This window comes from Gouania willdenowi, chromosome 14, assembly GCF_900634775.1.
Source record: "Gouania willdenowi chromosome 14, fGouWil2.1, whole genome shotgun sequence".
Taxonomy (NCBI): domain Eukaryota; kingdom Metazoa; phylum Chordata; class Actinopteri; order Blenniiformes; family Gobiesocidae; genus Gouania; species Gouania willdenowi.
Genome location: NC_041057.1, coordinates 7,585,589 through 7,611,553, shown reverse-complemented (window position 1 = coordinate 7,611,553; position 25,965 = coordinate 7,585,589). Strand labels below are relative to the sequence as shown.

General features: G+C 40.1%; 4 protein-coding genes across 4 annotated transcripts; 1 reads left to right on the top strand and 3 right to left on the bottom strand.

Moving 5' to 3' along the window:
- Nucleotides 1-514: 514 nt before the first annotated feature.
- ccdc92bb (coiled-coil domain containing 92Bb) lies at nucleotides 515-6,098 on the bottom strand. The gene is made up of 4 exons (XM_028466039.1): nucleotides 5,262-6,098; nucleotides 3,118-3,271; nucleotides 2,982-3,029; nucleotides 515-1,413 (listed from the first exon to the last, which is right to left on the bottom strand). The coding sequence occupies exons 2-4, from the start codon at nucleotides 3,245-3,247 to the stop codon at nucleotides 746-748; spliced, it is 846 nt and encodes a 281-aa protein (XP_028321840.1). The 5' UTR covers nucleotides 3,248-3,271; nucleotides 5,262-6,098; the 3' UTR covers nucleotides 515-745.
- A 127-nt stretch (nucleotides 6,099-6,225) lies between these two features.
- Nucleotides 6,226-14,125, bottom strand: LOC114475337 (F-box only protein 40-like). Its single transcript, XM_028466035.1, has 9 exons — nucleotides 14,018-14,125; nucleotides 13,126-13,163; nucleotides 11,597-12,158; nucleotides 10,434-10,936; nucleotides 9,645-9,824; nucleotides 9,242-9,483; nucleotides 8,249-8,380; nucleotides 6,710-7,034; nucleotides 6,226-6,629 (listed from the first exon to the last, which is right to left on the bottom strand). The coding sequence occupies exons 2-9, from the start codon at nucleotides 13,126-13,128 to the stop codon at nucleotides 6,420-6,422; spliced, it is 2,157 nt and encodes a 718-aa protein (XP_028321836.1). The 5' UTR covers nucleotides 13,129-13,163; nucleotides 14,018-14,125; the 3' UTR covers nucleotides 6,226-6,419.
- Nucleotides 14,126-14,365: 240 nt separating this feature from the next.
- fbxo40.1 (F-box protein 40, tandem duplicate 1) lies at nucleotides 14,366-21,322 on the top strand. Its single transcript, XM_028466036.1, has 7 exons — nucleotides 14,366-14,603; nucleotides 14,706-14,759; nucleotides 15,715-16,836; nucleotides 17,896-18,182; nucleotides 18,263-18,394; nucleotides 19,483-19,813; nucleotides 20,423-21,322. The coding sequence occupies exons 2-7, from the start codon at nucleotides 14,757-14,759 to the stop codon at nucleotides 20,639-20,641; spliced, it is 2,094 nt and encodes a 697-aa protein (XP_028321837.1). The 5' UTR covers nucleotides 14,366-14,603; nucleotides 14,706-14,756; the 3' UTR covers nucleotides 20,642-21,322.
- Nucleotides 21,323-21,438: 116 nt separating this feature from the next.
- LOC114476079 (TLC domain-containing protein 2-like) lies at nucleotides 21,439-24,642 on the bottom strand. The gene is made up of 5 exons (XM_028467338.1): nucleotides 24,404-24,642; nucleotides 24,221-24,303; nucleotides 23,964-24,046; nucleotides 21,746-21,933; nucleotides 21,439-21,658 (listed from the first exon to the last, which is right to left on the bottom strand). The coding sequence occupies exons 1-5, from the start codon at nucleotides 24,580-24,582 to the stop codon at nucleotides 21,460-21,462; spliced, it is 732 nt and encodes a 243-aa protein (XP_028323139.1). The 5' UTR covers nucleotides 24,583-24,642; the 3' UTR covers nucleotides 21,439-21,459.
- Nucleotides 24,643-25,965: the final 1,323 nt, after the last annotated feature.

Here is a 25,965-nt window from a genome sequence, read left to right as displayed (position 1 = left end):
AATACAGGATGAACCTGGGTTTAAGATAGTGTTTATATTTTTGACTGTGGTGTCCTCAAAGAGAATAACAACACATGTTTTGCCATAAATAGGCACATTGCATGAGTTTAATAAAGTGCAAATAATACAAAATGTTTCCCAGCCTTCACTAAGTGTGACTAAGTTCATTGATCCAGGCGCTGCTACTTTGAGGCGAAAGCTGTGGTCATCAACAGTGTTCAAATCAAAAAGGCATTTATTAGTCTTTTCTGGTCATTTAACTCTAAATCAGTGATTCTCAACTGGTGGATCGGGACCCAAAAGTGGGTCACGGACCTGTACTGGGTGGGCCGGGGACAGCTGGTCAAAAATAAATAAATAAATTCATACTTAATGTCTCTCATGTGGGACTTGTCTTTTATTTTGAAATAAACTTTTCTCTTGATAGGCATGCTGTGAAATGTATGTTGCACAGGAAAATATATAGATTTATGTTTAAAAAAAACCGAGTATATATGTGTGTGTTTTCATCAGCTATTTTTTAAAACCTAAATTTAGTTGGTTGAATTCTAAAAAAAAAGTGGGGCGCAATTTAATGACCGTGGCAAAACGTGGGTCCCAGGGTGAGACCAGTTGAGAACCTCTGCTCTAAATATCTACCTTATTTAACGCAGCCTACACACAATCACAATGTTACAATCTTTCATATCTGGTTCTTTTTTTTCTGGGTTGAATGGACCCAGAGGACGACAAAGGTGCACCTTCATCACAAGGCTGTTTCTCCCTCTCCTGCTCCCATGTCCACCCTCCTGTGCACCATGCAGTCCTCGATGTCCTCCCACTCATCCTCCAGCCCGTCGTCGTCCTGAGTCCGGATTGGCTGGTTCAGACGGAGGAGGCGGTATCTAAGTGGCACTAAAAAGAGGGCGGGGTCAGGCATTGGGAGTGGACTCTGCGGTGACGTCACTCGTTCCTGTGGGACGCACGCTCTGACCCTCTCCTCCCTCAGGCTGAGTCGCCTTCTCTGTCTGGCCTCTGGGGCACTGGGAGGAGTGGGCGGAGACAGAAACCAGTCTGAACTCTCTCCATCATCCCCTCCCTGGGTGTTTTCCGCTTCCTGTTGCCCCTCTGCGCCCGGTTCTGTCCTGTGCCGCTGCTGGGACAGTTTAAAGCGTGCGGCGTGCAGCTCATGGCACAGGGTTGTGGTGGTGATGTTTTGACGTTGCAGTTCTCGACTCAGCAGCGTGATCTTGTGGCTACGGTGTTTCAGCTCGTCCAGGAAGCGATGCTCGTCTTCAACGATGCTACCGACTAATGCCGACGCTCGCGCCCGGCCGGCCCGCAGCTCTTTCTGCGCAGTGACCATCACACAGTGCTGGTCCTCCAAGAGACGCTCTGCTACAGTGCAGCGGACAGCAAGCTCTGCTTCTTCCTCTGGAAGACAAACAGATATTAGTCAGTGGTGTGATCCTCTCCCATCTCTGTGTCTTTGTAGAACTATGGATTTGTTTATCATTCTAGTTATAAATATAGCTTGTACTTGGGGGGATTTTCTGTTGTTTCTTCCTTTTTAATCGATACTGTCATAATAATTGTTGCACACTTGGACAAAAAAATGGACTTCCAAGTGTGCATGGGTTGTTTTAACTCTCTTTTTAATCTGCATAACCAAGAAACACCTAAATCAGCCGCGCCATCTATTTAATACAGGCAATTGGCTTGGATGCTGCCGTCTTCACCTGAGGACCCCCGTTTCCCCTTAGCTGCCTGTGTGAATCCTCCGCTTTGAAACCGTTCAATATAAACAGTGATGCTTCAATCGGACGTAGAGTGTAGTGACACATGAAGCTGCTCGTCATGTTTAGAACTCACACTGGATCATTCTACATGTGCGAGCACGGATGTGAACACCATCGGGTTGAAACGTGTTTGGTCCTAAAGAGACATCGGCTTCTTTCGGGTCAGACAGGTTCGAGACGTGTTCACTCGGGCCGGGTCTTCTTTTTTTGGCCCGATTAAAGCTCTCCTGTGTATCCTCTGCTTTGTAACCCATAATCGTGTGTGTGTGTGTGTGTGTGTGTTTTCATTTAAATTTGATAAGTGCGTCGTGGAATCAGTCTTTTGAATAAAATGTTATTTCTTGTCTATTCAGTGTCTGTGGGTACTTATTAGTGGAGAACCCATACCAAGCATGAGTAACTCTAATTACGTTCATCATGACCCTTCACCAATCCAACAAATGACTTTTAGCTTTAAAGTAAGGCTGGAACAAAGATTAAAAAAAAAAACTACAACAACAAAAAAAAAAAAAAAAACTTTAGCTTTATTTTGCTATAAATTTCAAAAGTTCAGGTGTTTTTGTGGAAAGCTACAAAATCAACATCAGTCATTGTTTTGGCACAACTTTCAATCTGTAAAAACTCCAGAAATGTGTTGGAATGTCACTTGAATCACACTGGCATCAGTAGTGGATGAGAAGAACTTTTCAAAATATAGATACAGATTAAAAAATGTAAGGGATTGTCACCGGTAGCTTTAGGTTTGACACGCGACAAAGACACACTTAATTTGGAAAATCTCAGTAAAAGTTTATTAGAATGCTAGCGAGCTAACATACTTGATGCTTTCTGTGTAGTTGCTTTATTAACGCTAAATATCAGGTATCCTAATTAGTTTTATTCCTGATAAATGTACTGCTTTTAAGGAATCAAGAGGTGAAACTGTTTAACTTTATTTAAACCCTACATTCTCTATTGAACTCTGTTAATTATTAGTGCATAATATAATTCACAAATTGAAAATTAGATCATATCTAACTTGAGGGAATTCAATGTTGATTTTTGAGACCAACGACATTTAAAACATTTCCTGTAATAAAGCTTGTCTGTCAATTCCACCTTTTCTCTGCACAGCTTTTGTCATTTTCTGGACATTAACTTGATCTCTAATTTCTGTCTTGTATCATGTTCTGGTCTGTCAGCATTGAAGGTGTAATTTCCTACCTGCGGTGTTTCTGTCCGGAAACCTGGAGTCCAGCTCACAGCTCAGCTCTGCAGACGGGAAACAGGAAGACAGGCAGAAAAAAAGACAGCCAGTCAAGGAGAAGTGAGAGAGCTACGGTTGGATCAAGAGACGCACCTTGACAGCGCCTCTTCAGGTGCGTGATCTCCAGCTGGAGTTCAGTCAGCATGGCCAGGTGCTCCTGCTTCAGGAAGGCGATGCCTCTCTCCACACTGGCAACCTGGTGCTCCAACCTGCCAGCGTCCATGGCTGCACCGACACCCAGCACACCCTGGAAACAAAAGATGGAGTTTTTCAAGATGGAGTAGAGCAACAAACTGTGCATCGTAACAGCAATCAGCTTCAGAAGATTATAACCAAACTTCACCAGCCACAAGACTCTAAGATAGGGATGGACAACTTTCATAATTTCACATTATAAGAATTCATGTCAGCATTTAGAATATAACAAGTAGGGTTGGGCATCGAGCATGGATTGGTCCTGAGACTAACTTTCCAATTCTTACGGAATCGTTCAAATTTTTTAATATCAATTCCTACTTTTGATACCTACCCGCTGAACACCAACGAAGAAGGATTCACCGGAAGTGTTTGCGTTACCGTGTAACCATGATCAGTGTACGGTGGAACTGTTTCTGATTGTTTCCTGCACCTGCTGCTAATCTGCACTGGGTTGTACAAGCTTTTCTTCATTGTATGTATGATATTCTGCACCAGGTTAGCACATCAGTGCGAGCACAATAACATGTTTACGTACCTGCAGCGTCACACACTCAGGATGTGTAAATGTGTCTTCATGAGGATTTAAAAAATAAAGCTCTCATGAAAAGAAAATGTATAATAATTATATTCAAGTTCATAGATTTTATATTTATATACTAGTTGAAAACAGCCAAGTAAAAAGTTAATATTTAAAATTCATGGAGATGTTCAGATTATTTCAGCTAGCTCATTTAAAATATTCAAACTTTTTTGATCACGCCCCTTAAAAGAATCGGAATCATTAAAGCGATTATCCGGAGGATGAAAAAAGAGAGAGATAAAATTCAATTCAAAAGCGATCGTCTCGATGTCCCGCCCTAAACAGCTCCACTTCCTCCCTCTGCCTCTGCCAATCTACCAGAAGCCACGCCTCTACTTTTGTGCACATGCATAAATCAACATAACAAGGTCGCATTGATATACTGTAGGTGTACGGGTCATCATCGTTATTCTTTTGGCGATGGACATTTCTGAGGTAAGATCCAAGCGCTCCTCCATGATGCTATGCTGCTCAGTGTGATACCTCTGCTCAGTGTCGCGTCAAATTCGTCATCAAATTGGAGCGAGGTGTTTGGGCTCGCCCCGCAGTAAGAAAGGAGCAAATCACCCTCCAACTAACGATTGAGGGAATCAATGAAATCACACTTTGGGCATGTGTATGAAGCCCTAATAGCACTTTATGATGTTTAAAGCACAGAAAAGTTGGTTTACATAACATGGGCCCTTTAAGAATCAAAATCGAAACCAGGAATCAGAACCATTCAATTTGAAACGATGCCCAAACCTAAATATTTACAGTATAACCAAATCATTTTGTTGATTTTGTATATTTTCACTGTTGTTTTGTGTTTTTGGTAATTTTTTTTTAGTTGTTCTCACTCTGTATGTAATTCTTGTGTATTTTTTTTGGTAATATTGTGTATTTTTGGAGTCATTTTGCCTGTTTGCTTTTGGGGGCTGCACAAAATTAGACCGAGGGCTACATGTGGCCCTTGGGCCAGCAGCTGCCCATGTCCACTCTCAGACACTTTATATTTTACTCGATTGTATGGTCTCAGTTTTGCTTTTAGAACTGTCATTATTCTTTGAGGCACTGTTTAAACATAGAACAGATCGAGAAGACACTAGTATCACAAAGCACAGCTGCAGATCTTTGAGGCAGGATGATCCATTGAATGAATCATTTCATTCATTGTCACCACAGAAATGCTTTTAAATGAAAATTCCAGCTGGGCAACAACAAATATCCTGTGACAAGACTAAACAATGCTCTGCTTATTGACATAGATCTACATACCTGAATACACTAAGTAGATGTAAATATATACGAATTAAAATCCTGTAACAGTTTATTCCTGCAGCATTCAGCAGTTAATGAATTACTGAGTGATGCATGTGACAAACTGTGCCCCTATAATAAGGTTATTCCCATTCATCTGCACAGAAACCCAGTATTGTGCACCTGAGACGGTTCACCGACCCTCTGTGTTCAGGCCTACCGTGAAACTGACGCGGAGTCCTGCTCAGAGCGTCTGTCATGGACGCTGACACAGACCCAGGAAACAAAGAGCCGTGCACTGGATGCTGGTGTGTTTCTGCTGCAGAGCTGCAGCCCGGTACAGAGAAACCAAGGACCCGGTGATAATAACCTTCCGCTGTGAGGAGGAGGAGGAGGAGGAGGAGGAGACGCACGGAGCGGGATTGACAACCACAAAGCGGCGGAGAGAGGAGCGACTCACCGGGCAGCAGGAGAGGCTGGAGGGGGCGGAGCTACAGGAGAAGATCCCCCTCAGCTAATTTCAAAGATACTCTGTCTGCTCTGTACCCCCACCCCAAGGAACGTTGTTATGGAGGTACATGTGTGTCTTTATTATTCAATCAATAGAAATATTTTCAATAATAAAAAAATAAAAAAATCACTTAAATAAAATAATTAATTTCAATAAAAATCACGTCAATTAAAAAAATATATATATTTATATTTTCAATAAAATACAAAAACACGTAAATTTAAAAAAAAATACAAAAAAATCAAAGAAAAAAGCATTTTTTGCATTTGAACACTTTTTTGTAGATGTAACACACTATAGCAAACATGATCAAAAACTAATTCTAGAAAAATACATTTGTGGGGATGCCAGCAATATGTGATGTCAAAATGGGGTCACGAGTCACGACCCGAAAAATCTTAAGAACCACTGGCTTAGGTGTAGAATAAACACTGTCAATGAAATTATCATAAATAAAAGTCTCAAAAAAATATAAATAAAATAAACAAAAATCAAACTTGAGATCAATGAGTAAATATAGTAGTAGATTCAGAGCTTATTACCTGAAATAACTTTACAATCCTAGGGCATTTTAGATTGACATTGATTATTTTTGCAATAATCTTAATTTCTGTATGAAAGATTAATAATCCATTTTATTTACTCTAGTTTTATTTCCCATAACATACAGAGATAATTTTCAAGAATTTATTGTCTCCTTAAATACACATTTTTAGGCATCAGCTGAAAAGATGAATGAATTTAAGAAGAAATAAGACTAAATAACATTAAAGATATTAAACATACAGACCACTATAAAATATATTTATATATGAGTGCCATGTTGGTAACAGACACATTATAGTGACCTTCACTAACATTAATAGATTAGCGTCCATCCTTTCTGAAAAGATTGACGAGTCTCATTCTCTGTTGGTTGCAGCTCTGCTTCTTCTCAGTCATACTGGGCAGAGGCACTGGTTCGCTGCGTGCTGAGGCCTCATAGTAGGGACAGACTCTAAGGTGAGCAGACATTGGAGGGGTATCTGTCATCTGCCACAAATCCACTGCTGAAAACAAATGACTGAACTGCCAAACCTGCAGACAAACACACAGAAGAGTCAGCAGTGGAGCTAATACAAAAAACACAGTATAAAGTGATTTATTTTGAATCTCACAGGTTTGGCTCTCCATTTAATTCCTCCATGTGAGTAGCTCTTCCTCTCCCAGTGAAGGGTGACCATGCCTCTGTCCTGCAGCAGGGAGGAACAGACCTGCCTCATGAGCCGGGACACCAGAGCCAGCTGAGACAGGGACAGGCTGTCGAGGAACCTGGCCATGTGACACAGCACCTCGTAGGGCAGCGAGCTCAGAGAGTCCTGCTCTCCTCCAGTACCTGAGCCTCCTCTCCTACTGTGAGCCCTGGAGGAAGCCATTGCTCTCTTTGGAGGATTGTTCTCGTCATCCAGTGTTGGACGAAGGTTGAAGGTCTTAAAATCTTGACTAGAAACAACAAATTGAGGAATCATGTGCCCTTGTTAGAACTTCTACAAATAAATGATATATAAATGATAAAATATGTGAGTAAATCAGTCCCTGCAGGCTCTTCACTTAAATTACAGATTTTGGGAAAATTTTGTGGAATAATTTGAAGAAAATGTACCAGATTTTGGAAAAATGTAGAGTTCTTTTAACAATTTGAGATTAAAAATGTGATATAAGAGCTGGAAAACTATGATGTATATATTGTGGGTTGTAATTTATATTTTTTGTTTGGGGGGCTGAGATATCTACAACTGAATTAGTTGGTCATTTTCAAAATGTTTCATGTTTTTTCTATCATTTCTACTTTTTAGATTGGGCTGAATTTGATGGTCTACAAGGCCAGATTTGGCCCCTGGGCCTTGAGTTTGACACATATGACTTACATTTATAACTTTTCCTAGACATATTAGATAGTTTCTTGCTCCCTTAAATGTTTGGCAAAGGTTTGGATCTGTTTCTTGTTTACTTTATTAGACAAACTAAACACAATGAAATGGACAGAAGAGTAATACACATCCCACCTGTGGGATGTGTATTAAAACTGCTAGGCCAGTGATTTTTTTTTTCTTTTAATCATATACATCCATATTGTAAGTCTAATAGATCAATAAATCAAATATCGTTCGCTGGAAAAAAATATGAAAAAAGCTGAAATTGCCACTTGAAAGTTTGTTTTGATCTCCAGTGTAAAGAACATTGTTGGGAAAGTTTTGCACATTGCATTGTTGGATGTGAGTCCCGTAGACGGATATATAGAAGTGTCATTCTTACTATGATATCTTCCCCTAAAAACTCTGCCAAAGTAACTTCCCAACACATTTCTGGTGTTTTCACTGAAAGATGTGGCAAAAGACTAGGAAGGAAGGAAAAACACTTCTATGCATCCGTCTACCGAACTCCACATCCCACAATGCAATGCGTGAAACCTTTCTGACAAGTCAATAAGAGAGTGTTTACAGTGGAGATTAAAACAAACTTTTCAGCAGCAATTTTAACCTTTTACATATTTTTTTGGAGCAATTTATTGATCAATGAGGTCTTACTATGGATTTATCTGATAAAATATGATTGTCTCCAGCAGCTTTAAGTATAAATCAAGTTTGATTTCATCTGGTAATTTCAGAGAAAAGATCTGATGAATCCAGGAGGCTTTTGTCGTGAATTGTGCTCACTTGTAGATGACTGTCGCTTGTTGCGTGGCGGGCTGAAACCTTCTTTGGCTGTAGGTGCATCCCAAGTAAGCCAGCGGACATCTTTCCTGAAACCAGCCACTCAAACTTGTCTGGATGTCACAGTGCACGTTTCTGGAGAGCAAAAGACAGATAGGCTGTGTTGGAAATGGCACACTCCGTACTACACACTACAACTCATTGAGTACATATACTGTCTATTATTTACTATTGGTATGATTAGGATGATGACCGTTCCCAATGAAGTATATTTCCAAGTTTCCCAAGATGCATTTCGGACCTACTATAACAAAAACCTGAAGCACACTGAGGCTAAATATCTCCATTGATTCTCCACCTTGGAAAGTTCTGAAAGCATTTTAAGTGAGAAAGTGACCAAGTAGAATATCAATATGTGGTCATTGGATCCATAAAACTCGTGGAAACACATTTCATGCCGACATTTCTGAGATTTTCGGAGACCGGTCATTGTCCTACTGACAAGATATCCGGTTAACTTCAAAACAAAAGCCTGAAAAGGAATGTGTCACTGGACCCAGTGACATGGTGAATGGGAAGAAGAGCTTTAAAGTAATGAAATAAAACAAGTACAGTAGGTGGCGATATGCACATATTCAATAACCAAGCTAATGACCAAGAAAGAAGAAGAAAGAAGCTTGAAGATGGATCCAGGACAATTTTACATTCCGCTCACAATGCATCATGGGGCTGTTGAGTATGACTAGTGTGCCCACCATGCATACTTAAAAAATGGCACGATACAGTATACATCCAGGTATTTCTTGCATAGTCATTCTTTCCATACTATCTAATGTGAACGCACTACATACTAATTTAACATCAGAACTGGTATGAATAGTACATTACTATGTGATTCCAAACACAGCCATAGAGTTTTACACACTCAGCTCATCCATTGTGATCACTGGTGTTTTCATCTTACACACAGCTTCTGAATGTGTGCTTTTTACACACCTGAAATGTGTTGCGAACTCGCTGCGGTGGAAGGTGTGACCACAGATGAAGGTGAAGACGGAGCTGCCTCTGTTGTGTCTGCTGGTCACACTCTCCATCTGCAGCTGCAGGTGAAGCTTCAGCGGTTTGCCCTCCGTCACCTCTGAAAGTGTCGTCCTTCGCTTGAAAGGAGCCGAGTGGAATAAGTGCGTCTGTGTTCCCGTGTCATAATAGAGGGCATCAGCTGCCTTTGGTTCACTGATCTGCATCAAAACAATGCCTCTCATCATCACACTGCACCTTGTGACAATACTCTCAATGTCAGAAGACCTTTTTTTGTCATGTTGACATAGTTAATCCTCTCTTTGGTCACTTATGTTGTTATTATCAATGAACTGTCATATAATGTGATGCTTCTTTTCACCTTGTGTCCCATGACCTCCTTCTCAGCGTAGCCCAGTAGGGTTGTAGTTGCTTCGTCATTAAACCAATCATCTTCGTTTCCTGCGAGGTCTGACGTATCGACGCCATGAGTCTCAGTCGGAACTCGGGAAGCAGTGTCGTATAGATGAACCCTTCGCCTGTAGCGATAGCTGTCTGGGATCTTACAAGAAAAGAACACAAATAGTAGTGATATACCCTGGTGAGAGCAGATGAATTACATCACAGGTGACGGAAAAAAAAATATGGATGACTTCGATAATTATTCATGTTGATATTGATTCCAAAAATACAACGGATGAACAGCATCATTGAGTTGGTACCATCCAGTTGCTCAGCCATCATACTTCATTTAACTTGTTACACATGCCCATTTTTCCTGCTATAACACCTCTGCTGTGCTTGAAATGGTATACTCGGTTCAATACACTACAAACTCAATGAGTTTACACCGTCTACTATATGCTATAAGTATGGTTAGGATGATGACCATTCCCACTGAAGAATACTTCCCAGTTTCTCAAGATGCAATTGGAACCTACAACGACAAAAACCTGAAGCACACTGAGGCTAAATATCTCATTTTAATTGAGAAAGTGACCAAGTAGAATATCAACATGTGGTCATTTGATCCATAAAACTTGTGTTTGATGCAATGTATAACCTTACTAAGGCTCTTGATTTTGAAGTTGGCAATCTAGTTCAAATAGACAGAGGTGAAGACCATACGTGAGAAACCTTGATGGTCAATTTGAAAGTTTGTGAGCTTTACCTTAAAGGATCTCAGTGTCTGCACAGGAATAGGCTCCAGGCTGCCATAGACGAAGTCTTTGTCCCTCGGTGTACATGCTTCGATTTGGCCAAACGCCAACAGCATGCGCCCGTGATGCACCACGTACATGTTGTACTCCTGCGGGGTGAGGTCCTGCTTCAGACGGTCCATGACCCCCTCCTGCCACGGGGCTTGTCCAATCTTACTCGTGTCTGGCGTAGGACAGTTATCATGCTCCTCTTTGTCTTTTTGGCCCTCACACATACTTTCCTCCAGCATCTTCTTCTCTTTATGATCTTGTGCACTCTCTGACCTCGCCTTTGCTTTGCTTTCTGTGTTTTGTTCTGGATTATTGAGATTTTGTTCAGCAATTTCACAGGCCCTTTTGTCCATGCTGAACATCATCTCAAATAGCTTGTGCTTCTCCACATTGATGGATGCCACACTGACAGGTTCGGTGTCTTTAACAGCAGCACTGTCACACTGGCTGTTTTCAGGAAGATCTGCAAGAATAAAGTGAAGAGATGAAATAAAGATGAAATGAAGATCAGAGGAGCTCTGTGAAATCAACTATTGTACATCTGTGGAAGGTTGACAAAAAAAGTCTGACTTTGGCTTGATTGCAATGCAAAGATATAGTTCAAGCAAAAACACTTTTTTTTTTTTTGTGCTCAGACTTTTGGTGTGCACTAACACTTCAAATTGCTTTTGTTGTTTTTTTGGACCCTTCTTTGGTGGCAGGGACAGAATGTTGCCTGATTCTAAGTAAGCTTGTTCTCGAGCTCTTCAGTCCAAACACACCATACTAAATTTAGTTTAAAATGGACTGGCATCTAGTTAAGATGTCTCTAATGGGATGGACACAACCCTACCACAAAGGCAATGCACATTTAGGTTATTAGAGACATTCAAGTCAATAAATGAATTGTCTACAATTCAAAGTTTCAATGCAATAAACCAAATAAAGTTATTGACAGACACAATGTAAGGTTTCAGGTTGAAAAAGAGCAATCTGAAAGTGATGCAGCAATATTTGTTGTGAAATGCTGCATCAGTTACTCTTTCATCCTGTTTTTGTTTGGAGCATCACCAAAACCATTTCATTTGGTGTTTGTTTTGTGACCAACATCTTTGTTGTAAGGCACTGAGAGTCTTTCACACACCTTCTATATTTGTTTTGCCTTCAGTTAAGTTAGTTAAGCCCCCTGTTGCTATATTTTGATTCTTCACTTCCTCTTCCTCCTCCTCTTCCTCCATCAGCTCTGGGTACAGCGGCTTCATCTTCAGACGACTATAAAGGTCTGATTGATCCACCAGTGCCGTTGCCAGATCCAGCGGCACCACCTGCTGCTCCTTGCTCTCCTTCAGCACATTGTCCTGCAGGGCTTTGCAGCTGTGAGGGTTTGTGTCATCAACGGGCCAGCGGAGCCAGTCCATGGAGCAGCACACTACACTGGCCGGACACACCTGAAGGTGAGCGGCCCGTGAGGAGCGCGGCATGTGGGCCGAGCAGCCATACTCAGCATTGATGCAGGGCTCCCTCACGTTGGGACAAAGCAGTAGGTGGTCCTCCTCTTTGCAAAGATGATAGAGCGCCCCACAGAGCAGATGGCAGGGGACTAGGGCACATGACTCAGAGGCCTTCACCCGGGCCCTGCAGCGCCGGCTGTAGCAGGAGTCACAGTGGACATGCTGCTTGGACCTGGAGGCTCCAGAGCGACGACGCTGATGTGAATCAGACAGAGAGAGAGAGAAAGGAAAGATCTGTGACTAGGAATGAAATATAAATAAACAGGGGAATGAACATGAGCCGTGCTATAACAGCTCCACTTTGGTCCCCATTTTACCAGGGACTAACAACACACAGCAGCCAGCTTCTGTCCATGCAAATAACAACTATCAAACTCATCCAGATAAAGAACTCATAAAATTAAATGTAAAAAAAATTAAGCAATACCCAAGACTTAGTAAATAAAAACGGTAACACTTTAGTTGACTTGTTATACGTAAGGCTGACATTACTCTGCCATTATTGTGACATGACACCTGTCATTAGCGCGAATTAGGTTTCACGAAGGCTGTCATTTAGTGTTGTTCGCTAAATTATGACACCTTATGCTAAATTATGACACTTTTGGAGCTCTGTTGGCCTTATTTGTGTTAGGTGGAGAGATCTTGTGAGGTTAGGGTTAGGGGTTAGGGGTTAACAAAAGGTTAGGGTTAGGGTAATGTCAAACATATGTATAAAACTTCAAGTAAAGTGTTACCATAAAAACAAATTTTTAAATCAAATGAAAAATACTAGACACTTTTATTTACTTTTAACACCCTACAAGTCTTAAATGTTGTGAAATTTTACAATATCAATTTTTTAGTCGAATGTATTTGATACTTTTTTTGGTTTTACTAAACCTTTGAATATTGCTCAATTTAGAAAAAAAGGTCTTTAATGTGATGAGTTTGATATTTGTTCCGACTTAATCTACATGGACAGAAGCTGTTTGCTGTCTGCAGTTAGTCTGGAGCAACGGGCTAACTGCAGTAATATTTATATATGACTTTTTTAGCAGTATGTATAGATTTTGTTCTTTATTCATTGCCGTCAACAAATCACCAACACAACTATTTGATTTAATTGATCCATATACTGAAAATAATAAATGCGTTAAATATTGTGTTGTGTACTGCTCACCATATCCACAAGACTGCAAATCAAGATGTTTTGTTGCCCTGTAAGAAAAACACAGAAATGTTTACACTTTAGTAAATCAATCACAGAAGGTCAGTGTTTTGATCAGACTTTGTTGTTTCTCAAAGCTTCATTGATACAATATTTTATGCTCCAAACATGTGATTTTGGAAAATTCACAAAGTGGCAAAAAGCAGATCAGCTAAAAACAAAAGGATAAATTCTGAAAGACATTTTAATTTATGATGAAAGATAACCATCAAGAGTTTGAAAAAACATTCTAATTATTGGATGATTAATTAATTAATTAATTAAGTCCACTCGGTGTAAGAGTTGTTAGTCATAAATATCTTGGGTGGAAGCGTCATTAGTGGAGTGTGAATATTTATGCATAGTCTTTCATTTTCTAAAACATGCATGTTAAATTTCAGTGGTGTGTCACATGTCTGTCAGACTTAGTGTGTGCACCTTGCACCCATCAGCTTGGATAAATTGGAATTCACATCAATAAATACAAAATGTCCATGCGACCCAGAAAAAACAGGACCAAGCGGGTCTGAAAATATATGGATGGAAAGAAATACAAAATGCAACCCCCCCCCCCAGAGGCTAGTTTTAATAAAATAATTTGAAAAGTTAAATAATAATACAAATTAATTAAAAGAAAAATTGTTTTAGAAATTAACACATTTGACATCTTTGTTTTTTTTTTTTACATGGCGCACAAATTTTTGCAAATAATCAAATTCAGTAATGAGCAAAGTGCGATTGCAATGTTCAGGCATGCATCATTCAAACTTTTGGTCCAGCATCAAAGGCAACTGAGAAGCTTTTTTCCACACACACAGCAAATCTTCTCAGGAAGCGTTCTGCAATTTTCACAATGATATCAAACCTTCTGATCAGGTGAAGTCTCCGCCACAGGCGTGTTGGGTCGTCTGTTTGGTTTCATAAAGTTACTTTGGACCCTCGTGCTCTTTGAAGCCGTGGGTTAAAATTAGCAGAGCAACACAGAAAACAAGGTCAAGGGTAGAAATAACTAAGTCTTCGGGTTTCTTCCTCAACTGCAATGAAAAAGATCAGCAAAAGCTGAATAGGAAGCTTAATTATGGATGATTTTGTGGCTGAAGTTATTTATTTATGCACAGAATAAAAACTTCCCTCCCAGCTGACGAGCTAAAATGAGAAACTCTGATAAATTACACACTAATAATGCATAATGAATCTCTTCCAGATTTGACTTTGATTATTTTTCCTCTTCAGACAAGTTTAGGATTGTAAATCTGAGACAAGGTGACACAAATGTCCCCAATTAAAGTGACCCATGCATAGAGCTGGTCACCTCAACCATGTTTCTGACCAGGAGTGTAGCATTACTAAATACTCTATTTTTAACACACATACATAACACACACATACGCTGACACAGGAGCACTGACAAGCACGGCGACACAGTTTCTGTTCTTGCAATTCATCTAAAGGTAATTAACAATTCTCTCTTTCCCTGTTTATTAGGACTCTGCTTGGGTTCTTGTTTAATGCATTTGTGTCAAAGTGAGACAAAATGTTTCCTCTGTTTGCAGGACAAGCCCACAGCTTCAGTGGAAGAAACGAGGCACCAGAGAAGCTGAGAGATGGTTTGGCATTTATGAAATGTTTTTTTTTACATCAGAAGTTTTATTCCTAAATAAATACTGCTTGAGTGAATTTGGTTATCCCAATTAGTGATGTCTCCTCTGTAATAGTGCATTAAGAACCTTAACACTCTATTAATTAAGGGTGTCACTTTAACATGTTAATTACTATTTATTAAATACAAGAAAAAATAACTCACTAAAAAAAAAAAAAATTTTTTGCACTGCTAGCGTTCCCGGTATACCCATATTATTGATGCACTGGCTACAACGGTAGAAGCTGAGGAGTCTGAGGAGTCTTTGAGGTGTAAATTTTAGTTTAAAAAAAAACACACCGAATGGAAAACTAAAGCCCAGTTGTGAGCAAATTGTGCAAGAAAGAGTTTGTGGATCAGCAGAGATCTTCTAGCTCTTCCACCTCAAAGCAAACTATGTAGCAGCTAGCACAGACAGCGGTCCTTTTGACGTTACGCTAGACCAAGCAGACAGAGTGGCCCATACAATCTACACTGAACAACATAACAGGGTACAGAGCCAAAATGAATAAGTCCATGAGTGACAAATGAACAAAGTCAGTGGATAAATGATTGTAGTGTACTTTATTTTGTGATGAACAATGTTATTTTTGATGTGCTAATTTACAGCACTGGGATTGATGGGTCTGTTTGATTTATTTTACATTATCTGCAATAAGTTTGGTGTTCATTAATTGTATTGCTCAGGAAACGTGTTCTTACTGTTTATGATGTGCTAACTTATAGCACTACATATGGACCTGATGTTTTATTTTTTTTTTTTTTGTGAGATTAAAAAGAAGTTAATTAAATTAATTAACAAACTTGTAAAAACAGTGAAGGATCCCTTTAAAATGAACAGTTCAAAACCTAAAACATTCACAGATTCTATTAGATGGGCTTTCCAATCATGAATCTAATCTCTTTCTATCTGATTCCATCAGAGTCGTCGCTCTGGAGCCTCCAGGTCCAAGCTGCATGTCCACTGTAACTCCTGCTACAGCCGGCGCTGCAGGGCCCGGGTGGAGGCCTCTGAGTCCTGTTCCCTCGTCCCCTGCCGTCTGCTTTGTGGGGCGCTCTTCCACATTTGCAAAGAGGAGGACCACCTTCTACTTTGTCCTAATGTGAGGGAGCCCTGCATCAACGCTGAGTACGGCTGCTCTGCCCACATGCTGCGCTCCTCACGGGCTGCTCACCTCCAGGTGTGTCCTGCCAGTGTGGTGTGCTGCTCCATGGAGTGGAACCGCTGGCCGGCCGATGACGCCCATTCTCATATGAACCCAGAGTTGCATGAAAACCTGTTGAGGGAAAGAGAGCAAGGAGGATGTTTGGATTTGGCCATGGCTCTGAAGGACCAGGATCGCCTCTTTCACTCACTAAAGATGAAGAAACTGTTTCCAGAGCTGATCAATATCATGGAAGAGGAGGAGGAGAGCGACAGGAAGGAGGAGGAGAGAAAAAAGGAAAAGCAGAAAAAAGCCATCTTGGACAAGGAAAAAAAGGAAGGAAGTCACACGTGGGAGCCTTTTAGCCTTTTTACATTGCCTAGTACCAATGACAAGGAGAGTGAGATGGAAAGCGAGGATGGGAACGAAGCTGAGCCTGAGCTCACTCAGGAGGAAAGAGAGGCCATTGCTAGGAACTTCAGGGTGGATGGTGAGCTTCTGGAGCACTACAACATGTGGGAGCGCATGTTCAGCATGGAGATGGGTGGATGCAGAGAGGCTGGAGGGGCAGCGGCATCAGGCAGAGGGAAAGGGCTGGGCACGGTTCAGGAGGAGGACACAGCGGGCGCCTTGCTGAGTTCAACAGCTACAAACACATGTTGCCCGAGTGCTGAAGTCAGTGTTCCCTCCTCGTCCCGTAAGAGTCCGAGCAAGTTTGCTTATGGACGCATAGAACCGATGAAGATCGTCACTATTCGGAGCTTTCAAGTCCCAACCAGCTTTCATGCTCGGCAAAGTCGCATACGCAACCCTGGGTTCTATAAGAAACTAATAAAGGCTGTGGACACCAGTGACCTGGGGGTGGCACAAGATCAGATGCCAGTATGGGAGGAAGTTCAGGTGAGAAGAAAAGTTCTCATTAGTCTTTTATACCCTTATTTAATCTTATTCCAACATCTTCCCAGGTCATAAGCGATAAATATTTGCTCCAAACGGTTTTAAATTGTTTTACTCAAGGTCGCCTCTCAGTTGGTCATGTCCAACATCCATGGACAACATCCTCAGTAACCTCAGCCGACACACTTTTCTAAAATGGTCAAATATTGGGGCTGTGTTCAAAATGACAGACTAACGTACTATACACTACAAACTCAATGAGTATTAATGGTCTACTATATACTATAAGTATGATTAGGATGATTAGGATGATGACCGTTTCCAGTGCAGTATACTTCAAAGTTTCCCAAGATGCATTTTGAACCTAAAATGACAAAAACCTGAAGCACACTGAGGCTAAATATCTCCGGTGATTCTCCACCTTTGAAAGTTCTGAAAGCATTTTAAGGGAGAAACTGACCAAGTAGAATATCAAAATGTGGTCATTTCATCCATTAAAACTTGCAAAAACACGTTTCAGAGATTTTTGGAAACCGGCCATTGTGCTACTGACAGAACTTCCGGTTAACTTCAAAACAAGAGCCCTATTTACAAAACCATTAAAAAAACCAAACAAATGGAAGACAAGAATCGATGTTTTTGGTTTCAAAAGGGAATGTTTGACTTTTAGCTTGAAGCTGGTCCCAGGACGATTTTACGTTCTGCTCGCAATGCATCATATGACTAGTGTTTGCATGCCGTGCATACTTAAAAAATGTCCCTATATAGTATACATGCGGATGTTTCTCGCCTACTCCATCTTTTCATACTATCCAATGTGAACGCACTGCATATTAATTTTGACGTCAGACAGTATGAGTAGTACTTTAGAAATTCTACTAATCTATGAAATATTTAAAGGTTAAGATCTGGCAGTACATAGAAATATATATATTTTTAAATCATTTGAACCTGCATTTTGACATTTGTGTCGTCTGCCAATAAACGGGATCCTTAGAGACAGATGTAGTGTGATATTTGTGATTCCACTCATCCAATTGGCATGTTTGATTTGCCTCCAAGGCTTCTCTGCTGTGCTCCCTGGAGAAGGAACAGAGGGGGCATCTCATCGCAGAGACCGTATTCTCGGATGCTCTGTTACAAGATGTGGGTACGCAGACTTACAGCTTCCTGTCTGCCCCTTTCCCGAGGAACACATCATTGGCTGACCTGACCGCTGAGCGCCCATTGGAGCTGCACCTACAGCTTCAGGTGGAGAGTGTCACCAGTCGACACCACAAGGTCAGCTCAGCCTTCACTTTCCTGTGCGGCCACGTCTTCCAAAGGAGGGAACACGGGAAACACTACAAGTCAAGTGAAAGTTTGTAAAGTTTGACTTCAGCGCAGTCTTTGTTTTGTCTCTGATGGACATTCTTTTTTCCATGTGCAGGAATATCCACAGTGACATCCAGATGGGAGTGAATGGCTGGTTTGAGCAGAGATGTCCCTTGGCATATCTTGGATGCACTTTCAGCCAGAGAAGATTTACGCCCTCCACACAAAAAGCCACCGTCAGTTTCAAGTGAGCTAAACCAGTTCATTAAAATAGAAAGAGTTTCACAAATGTCCTCCTATTAGATTTAAGTGTTGCATTTGGCACTGTGGACGATAACATTTTGTTGCACAGATTGCAAATGGGGGTTGGACACAATGGAAAAGAAATGCAATGGTTTAAGTCCTACTTGGAGGAGTGAAGTTATTTTGTAAGAATTTGAAACTTTGACAGATTAACAATGTACTGTGGGATTCCACAGGGCTCTGTTCTTGGACCCCTTCTGTTTAGCCTTTATACGCTTCCTTTAGGATGAATTCAACAGAACTCTGAAGTTTACTATCAGAGTTACGCAGATGACACAAAGCTGCATCTATCATTGGGTCTATGGTCAGAGGTGTTGCGTGACTGCTTAGAAAGGGAAAAATGCTGAATGAGTGAAAACTTATTTCAACTAAATTATAACAAGATGGTGGTGAGTGTCTTTGGTAACAGAGAAAATCTCTATACAGATACCTATACAGATAACCTTGCCTTGTTGGGAGTGTGGGTACCACTGATGTGATGGTTTAAGGCAGATGTGCTCAATCTTGGAATTGCAAGACACTGGGAGGGGGTTGACAGATGCCTTCAAGAAACTAAGAATATTTTCTGAGCAATTTGAGCCCATTTTTGCTTATTTTTGTCCTTTTTCTGCAACTACACCAAACTTACCATATTTTGACCTATTTTCATCACTTTTTCTTGACATGTTTTTCCACCTTTTAATGTATTTTTGCTACATCACTCCCATTTCAGCCTAAATGCCTTTTCTGCCCATTTTTTCCACTTTCAAGACATTTTCAGCATTTATAAACACTTTCCGCCACTTTTTTTTTACCTAATGTAACATATGTTGACCCATTATTGTCGCTTTTAACTTCTTTTCACCATATTTCATGCTCAATTTTGCCAATTTAACCACATTCACAATTTTTTTATGCCCATTATTTGCCAATTTATACTAATTTGAGTGTGGGTGCCACTGATGTGATGGTTTAAGGTTTAATTGAAGACTTCATGCATTAATGTCTATTATTTGTATCCTGCCATTGTCTTTTCTTTGTTTTCATGCTTAGCGAGAATCTTGGCTGTTTTAGCCTTCATCCCACCATCCACACCTCTCTGGAGGAGGAGGCCTCTCAGCCACTCACCAACACAGCTGATCCCTCCAACACTCAGAGGAGAAGACGTACAGTAGGGCAGGACTCTCTGAGCTCGCTGCCCTACGAGGTGCTGTGTCACATGGCCAGGTTCCTGGACAGCCTGTCCCTGTCTCAGCTGGCTTTGGTGTCCCGGCTCATGAGGCAGGTTTGTTCCTCCCTGCTGCAAGACAGAGGGATGGTCACCCTTCACTGGGAGAGGAAGAGCTACTCACACAGGGGAACCAAATGGATGGTGAAGCAGAAGGTAGGAAAGGCTAACACTTATTGTTCTGACTTAGATTTTAGCATTTGTTTGATGTAACATAAGTTTAAATGTTATTTTCATTGACTTGATTTATTTTTTTCACACTTGTCTTGTCTTCCTTGCCTTGTTAATCTCATATTTTCCTAATTTTCCTTGGCGTGGGCAGTTGGACGCTGGTTGAGTTGTTTGAGTGGAGTTTACAGGTTCTCTATGTGCTTGATAATTGTCAGGGTTAGCAGTGTGTCCCAAAGTCAACCTTCCATAATTTGATCTGTTAACTTGTTTTATAATTATCAGTGTAATGTATTAATAGCACCTTTGATTTAATTGGATCTTTGTCATGTCTTAAATGTACTTTGTAACAAATTGTATTTTCTTGAAGTATCTTTGTTTTGTTCTATATTGTTATTGTTGTTTTTTTTCATCAATGTTCAATATGAATATTCTTATTATAAGGGTAAACAAAAGTGTGCAATGTAGCGCTGCAGTTTAAGAGATTCAGTCTTCAATCATGCTGGGAAGTCAGTCATTGATTTTGGAACAGCGCAAGCGCAAATTTTAACGAACATCGCCCAATCAACAACAATCATCTTTTTCGTGTCTCGGCAGGTTTGGCAGTTCAGCACTTTGTTCTCCCCTGTGGACACTTGGCACTTCAGTGGCGTGCCGTCCATCTCTGAGCACCTGAAGGTCTGTCCTTACTATGAGAAAGAATCCAGAACAGAGAAAATTCGGCTTCCACGTGTCCAAGAGGAAATCCAAACCAGCAGGAGCTGCAGAGCTCCTACTCTGGTTTCTCTGTTCCAACAAAAGAGGATGATGATGTGATCAAGACGCTCCAACAAACATGGACACTTGTGTCGGATTTGATTATAACTGCTTGTCTCTTTGTTTCTTTCTTTTTACAGTTTGCTAGTTTTCAAGAAATTTGGAAAAATCTGCATAATGAGAAAATTTTGATTAATTTTCTAAATTAGAAATTGTTACTTAAAATGTATATTATGAAGTTTCAGTGATGGAGTTGGTTTATAGATTTCACTTTTAAGGGTGAGTTCAAAATAAAATGAACACAAAAATATAGTCAATAACAGATGTTTTATGTTTAGTTTCCTTCAATATCTTCCCTCACAATTCCATCTTTTCAATAAATTTCTGTTACACATAACAATGACTACTTCATGTAGGTTAGCTATTGTTTTTATAAAGCTGTATAAATAGATTTTCCACTGTCAACCTAAAAAAAACCACCATAATTGCATGTTGATACACATATGTGGCGATGTGATTAAAAAAATTATGTTGTGTCTCGGTAAGTGACAAAACATATAATTTCTAAATATAATGTGCTTAGTATTTTACAATTACTACTTCAATATGCTTGTAATGTATATAAACTTATAATATGCTAAAATTTGTTTTTATCTTTATCTTTAAGTTGTAATTCACAGACTGTTTTCAAGGCTTTTAACATTTTCTCAAAAAATGAATAAAAAACACGTTTTTTTTGGACGTTTTTGGCGATGGATGTAAAAGCAAAGGTATTTTTTGCATCAGCATCCTGTGATTCTTGGTACAATCTCAGCATTAAACTTCTCAATTTTTAAACAATATACATAACCCTTAAAGAAACTTGTTAATGTTTTATTTTATTCCTTCTTCCTGGTGTCACCTGAATCTATGAAAACATCAGCTCTGAGAAGTCTGTAAAACAGAGCCATGCTCATGGTGGAGATGACACTCAGGCCGACGGTCCCCAACATGAAGACATAACTATGCATTTTCTGTCTGTGGTTGAGCAGCCAGCAGGTCATCCATCCCAGAATACCAACACGAAACACCAGCAGCCTGAGGAAGGGACGCAGAGGTCAAGACAAACCTGGACAGATACACAGCCTTAGCATTAGCATTAGCAAAGGTTCCAACAACACCCACGTGCCCAGGTTGAGCCAGCTGGTAACGGTGAACGTGCGGGACGGCCTAATGGACCTGTTGGTCCGCCCTGACAGGAGGAGGAGCTGCCGGATGTGAAGAAACACTGAGTTGATCTCCACTAACAGAGAAACTACAGCAAAGCCCAGATGGAAGCGCGACTTTACAGCATAACTGAAGCAGGAGATCACCTGAGAATAAAAACGGGAAGTGAAACAAGCATGCAAACTGTCTTCATATCAACCTTGACTCACTTCACTCCAATTTTTAGGCCAGGATACCGGACTCAAAACGCCACTCACTTTGTTCTTGTTGTTGTGTACACTAGTGAAAATCGCGACTTCTCTGTTATTCGTGAACGGATCGGGATGAAATTTATGGATGTATATGCGTTGATGCACAGAGCCTGATTTTTGATTTGGGGACAGGGGGGGCCCAAGGGGCCCCAAAAGAAAAAAAAAACGAAAGTTGATTTCTCATTTATTTGCGAATCGTTGGCACATACCAATATATAAATGGGGCTCATTACCCTGCACGTGTCACATGGGCGCCAGAGGGCAATTCAACGTGGAACCAACTCATTTCACTGAATTCTCGTGAACGTGGTACATGCTATTTGAGGCGGAGACATTCCGAGGGCCTGGCCGTAGTTCATCAGAACTTGTTCTTTTACCTAAACCAACAAAAAAGGGAGATCCTTTTCTTTTCCACTTTTGTTGGCTGTCGTTTTTTCACCCTGATTGTGTGTAGGAATCTTGATGTAGGTTTGTCATTATTTGTTCTGTAATATCTGTGATCATCTGTCTTTGGGTTTCATCTTCTGTAGTTTCTACACATTGATTGTTTTGTCCTGAAAGGCTGAACTTGTTCCTTTTTTTGTTTCTTTTTTTCTTTTCTGTTGGGAAATCAACTCGATTTTTCTCATTTAATCAGAGCATTTGGCTCCCTCAAAGCTTTGACTACATGCCAGTTTCTACTGAGGCTCAACATCTAGGACAATTGTAAGACACAAAGCTAATTAATTGAGCTGTGTCGCAACGGTGAGCAGAGGCTAACAAAGAAGCTAACCATGTATCCGACCTATGAACTTGACAGATTGATGAATGAATTGCTGCATTTCTAGTCGGTTAGACGTCATTAAGGGCAGTGATGAATGGATGATCCTTTGAAGCTATTATCTGTAATATTTGAGATTACACTGTCTGACAGATGACAAAGAGCAGCAAATGTGACTTTTGTTCAGGGACATTTTCACATCACACTTTGCTGATAAAAAGAAGCAACATCTCACAACAAATACTATTAGTTTAAGGCCATCTCAGTGGCTCCATCCCCAGTAATGTCTGTGTGCTTGGTTTCTGACTGATTAGTTACCTCATGTTTTCCACCCAGGTGTGGCCCGTTCCCAATCAAGCTTCCCTCACTATTTAGCTGAGTGCTTGGACACAGTACGGCTGCTGGATCATTGTGTATTGTCAACCCTCCTCCTCATGTCCTGTGCCTGCATTCTGCCTCCATCTCGCTCTCTGCATTTGGGTCCACACCATCCACAAACTGTGACAGTTTCACAGCAATTTACATAAAATGTGACACTTTATAATGCTAAATTTATGATGCAAGGTTAGACTGCGATGTTTAAAGTTACGTTTTTGATATTTAAGAAGTGTGTTTACTTCATTCTTACGACGATTCCTTGTGTTCCTTTGTCAGACAGTGATTTGCTTGATGCCATTTTTGTTCTGGTTTGTTTATGTTGTTCCCGGTGAAATGTCGCAACTCCTTGAGACATTAAATTTCAGCCATATTTAGGGGTTTCCGAGTAAAAGCCAAAAAATCTACATCAACAATCATCAATCTTCAGCTTTCAATCCAATAAAACACCAGAAATTTCTGTTTTTAGGTATACGCTGTCATCAGTAGTGAATAGGAACAACTTTTCAATGAAATGCAGGTACGAATTTTAAAATGTTAGGGATAGTTGCCAGCAGCTTTTTCTCTTATTTTCCTCTAACCTTCAAGACAGAGGGTCATCCATGTTTGCTTCTGGTTCAAAGAAGTTTCCAGCTTTGACATTGCGTTGCATGTTTACGTGAACAACTTTTATGAAATGCAACATCATAAAAGTAGTTGTTTTCTCATGTGCACGTGTCCTCATTGTGAAATGCACACACACGCCCACCCTCATGCACATGCACAGACACACATGCAGTTAGTTTATTACCATGGAGTGGTGGAGGAGCACCTCCCATGAAAGTCTGACTGACTGGTTCAAGGCCAGGTCTAAGAAGTCATGGATGAAATAACCTGTAGCAGTAAAAATGTGAGGATCAGTGTACACACAAACACACTGTAGGTAGCACAGCTATTGAATAATCTCATGTTGGATTCTCTGAAACCATCAGTAAATAGATTGCATTGATAAGATTGCTACAGTCGTATATTCATTGCTAATTTTGTGACCATGTTTGTGTGCGTCACCTGTAGAGACAGCTACAAGTTTGTGGGAGTGCAGGGAGTAAGAGGAGATTAGGTCATTCAACATTTGAGGCTGGAGATAGAAACTGTTACAAGAGGCAAAAAGAGACCACAAAGAGAAAGAGAAAGTGAAACAGGTTGTAAATTTAAAACCATAATCTTGATTCATTGTGTGTGTGTACTAACCATAACGCTGCTCCGACCCCCGTTAGCGCGCTGTGAGCTAAAGACGTGCCGATATTCCTCCACTTCCATGCCTTGAGGAGCGCTCGCTCCGGTGTTGGTAGATATCGGATGATTGTGTTGATGAGTTTAAAGGAGCAGGTTGATCCTCCGACCACGAGGAGCGTTGATCTAAGATCCATATTCAAGCAGCTCAGAGCATATAGCACCAGCTGAGGATGAAGCCGAAGAAATGACTGACCTGCATGTGTTATCAATGTGTTTGCCCTCTCACACACTAACTTACACTTAAGTAAAGACATGATAAGAGGTTAAGGGTCACAGCCACACAAATAAACACTTCCTCAGTATCTCTCTTTCAAAAAGGCCATAAATAAATAAATAAATAAATAAACACATTTTTATATTTTCACACACTGGCTGCACAGCAAAGCCATAATCAAGTATATACAGTTCGTTTAACCAAAAGTGGTCAAAAATAACATATATAAAGTTAATAAAGCATTTTATAGCTTGCACTTATGACCCAGAACAGGATTAGCAGGTAAAAAAGATAGGACTCAGGTTCAAAGCTCATTGGTCCATATATAATCAACATGATTATACTGTATAAAAAATGAACCCAAACAACCTGAGTGTTTCTAAATCTGATTACAAACTATCATCTTTACTCATGACAAAAGGTGTGCCAGAGAAAATATTGACTATTCTTTCATGGTGGGTCACAAATCTGTTGAGTCATTGAGAGTTGTCTTTGTCAAAAATGTTATCTATAAAACAACTCTGTGATTGTGTTGTGAGGGAGAATTATTTGTGCATGAGAGTGTAGTCAATGCCAATGGCGAGAGAAAAAAAGAGGAAACTATCGAATACGTTTTAAAAACTTTTTTCATCAAGGTTTTTGAACCTTAATTTTTTTAATTTATTTTTGTGGCTTAATTTTTTTCTGTCTGGATATTTATTTGGACTATTTTTTTTCCCAGGCATTATTTTTTTAATCTTGATTTTTTTTAATTTATTTTTTTACCTGGGGTTTTTCTTTTTCATCTGTTACACAAAAACAAAAACAAAAACCCCAAGTGGCCTTAATCCTCTTCCATAAAATAGCATTTAAACAGTCGGTTGTGATCATTTTATACTCAATTTTCTTTTAAAACAAGTTTTACATTTGATGATATTCTAAATTTGCACATTTATTTAAGTTGAAGATTAAAACTGCCACTGACTTTACACACAGCCCTGCCAGTGTTTAAACGTTTTATTTTATTTTATTCAGCCATGGTATGGTCATCTGTAATATTTAGGGTTTAAACTGCATCATTTAAAAAAATGTGATGATCCCAATTTGCATCACTGTTGGTGATCAAAAATATAAAAACAATTGACTACATTACAATAACTTTTAATTAACTGAAATACTTTTCTGACACAAGATGGATGGATTAATGCAAATATTTGCACACCAATAGTTTGATTTCCACTCTTGCTCTTTGCATCCTTGAGCTTTCAGATGCTTGATCTGGGACATGAATGGCCGTCACTGGCCCTAGTTTTGTAAGAGGTGC

Bases quoted from the DNA above. Each gene is read 5' to 3' on its own strand.
- ccdc92bb (XM_028466039.1), bottom strand. From the start codon at position 3,247: ATGGACGCTGGCAGGTTGGAGCACCAGGTTGCCAGTGTGGAGAGAGGC. The intron at 3,030-3,117 runs GTGCGTCTCTTG...TCCCGTCTGCAG, and splicing joins CCTGAAGAGGCGCTGTCAAG to AGCTGAGCTGTGAGCTGGAC. The intron at 1,414-2,981 runs GTAGGAAATTAC...TTTGTCTTCCAG, and splicing joins TCCGGACAGAAACACCGCAG to AGGAAGAAGCAGAGCTTGCT.
- LOC114476079 (XM_028467338.1), bottom strand. From the start codon at position 24,582: ATGGATCTTAGATCAACGCTCCTCGTGGTCGGAGGATCAACCTGCTCC. The intron at 24,304-24,403 runs GTTAGTACACAC...CTCTTGTAACAG, and splicing joins GGGGTCGGAGCAGCGTTATG to TTTCTATCTCCAGCCTCAAA. The intron at 21,934-23,963 runs GTAATAAACTAA...TTTTATTCTCAG, and splicing joins TGCTCCTCCACCACTCCATG to GTGATCTCCTGCTTCAGTTA.
- fbxo40.1 (XM_028466036.1), top strand. The intron at 16,837-17,895 runs GTGAGAAGAAAA...TTTGCCTCCAAG, and splicing joins CAGTATGGGAGGAAGTTCAG to GCTTCTCTGCTGTGCTCCCT. The intron at 18,395-19,482 runs GTGAGCTAAACC...TTTCATGCTTAG, and splicing joins AAAGCCACCGTCAGTTTCAA to CGAGAATCTTGGCTGTTTTA.
- LOC114475337 (XM_028466035.1), bottom strand. The intron at 9,825-10,433 runs GTAAAGCTCACA...TTTTCTTGTAAG, and splicing joins AGACACTGAGATCCTTTAAG to ATCCCAGACAGCTATCGCTA. The intron at 6,630-6,709 runs GTGAGATTCAAA...GTTTGTCTGCAG, and splicing joins TTAAATGGAGAGCCAAACCT to GTTTGGCAGTTCAGTCATTT.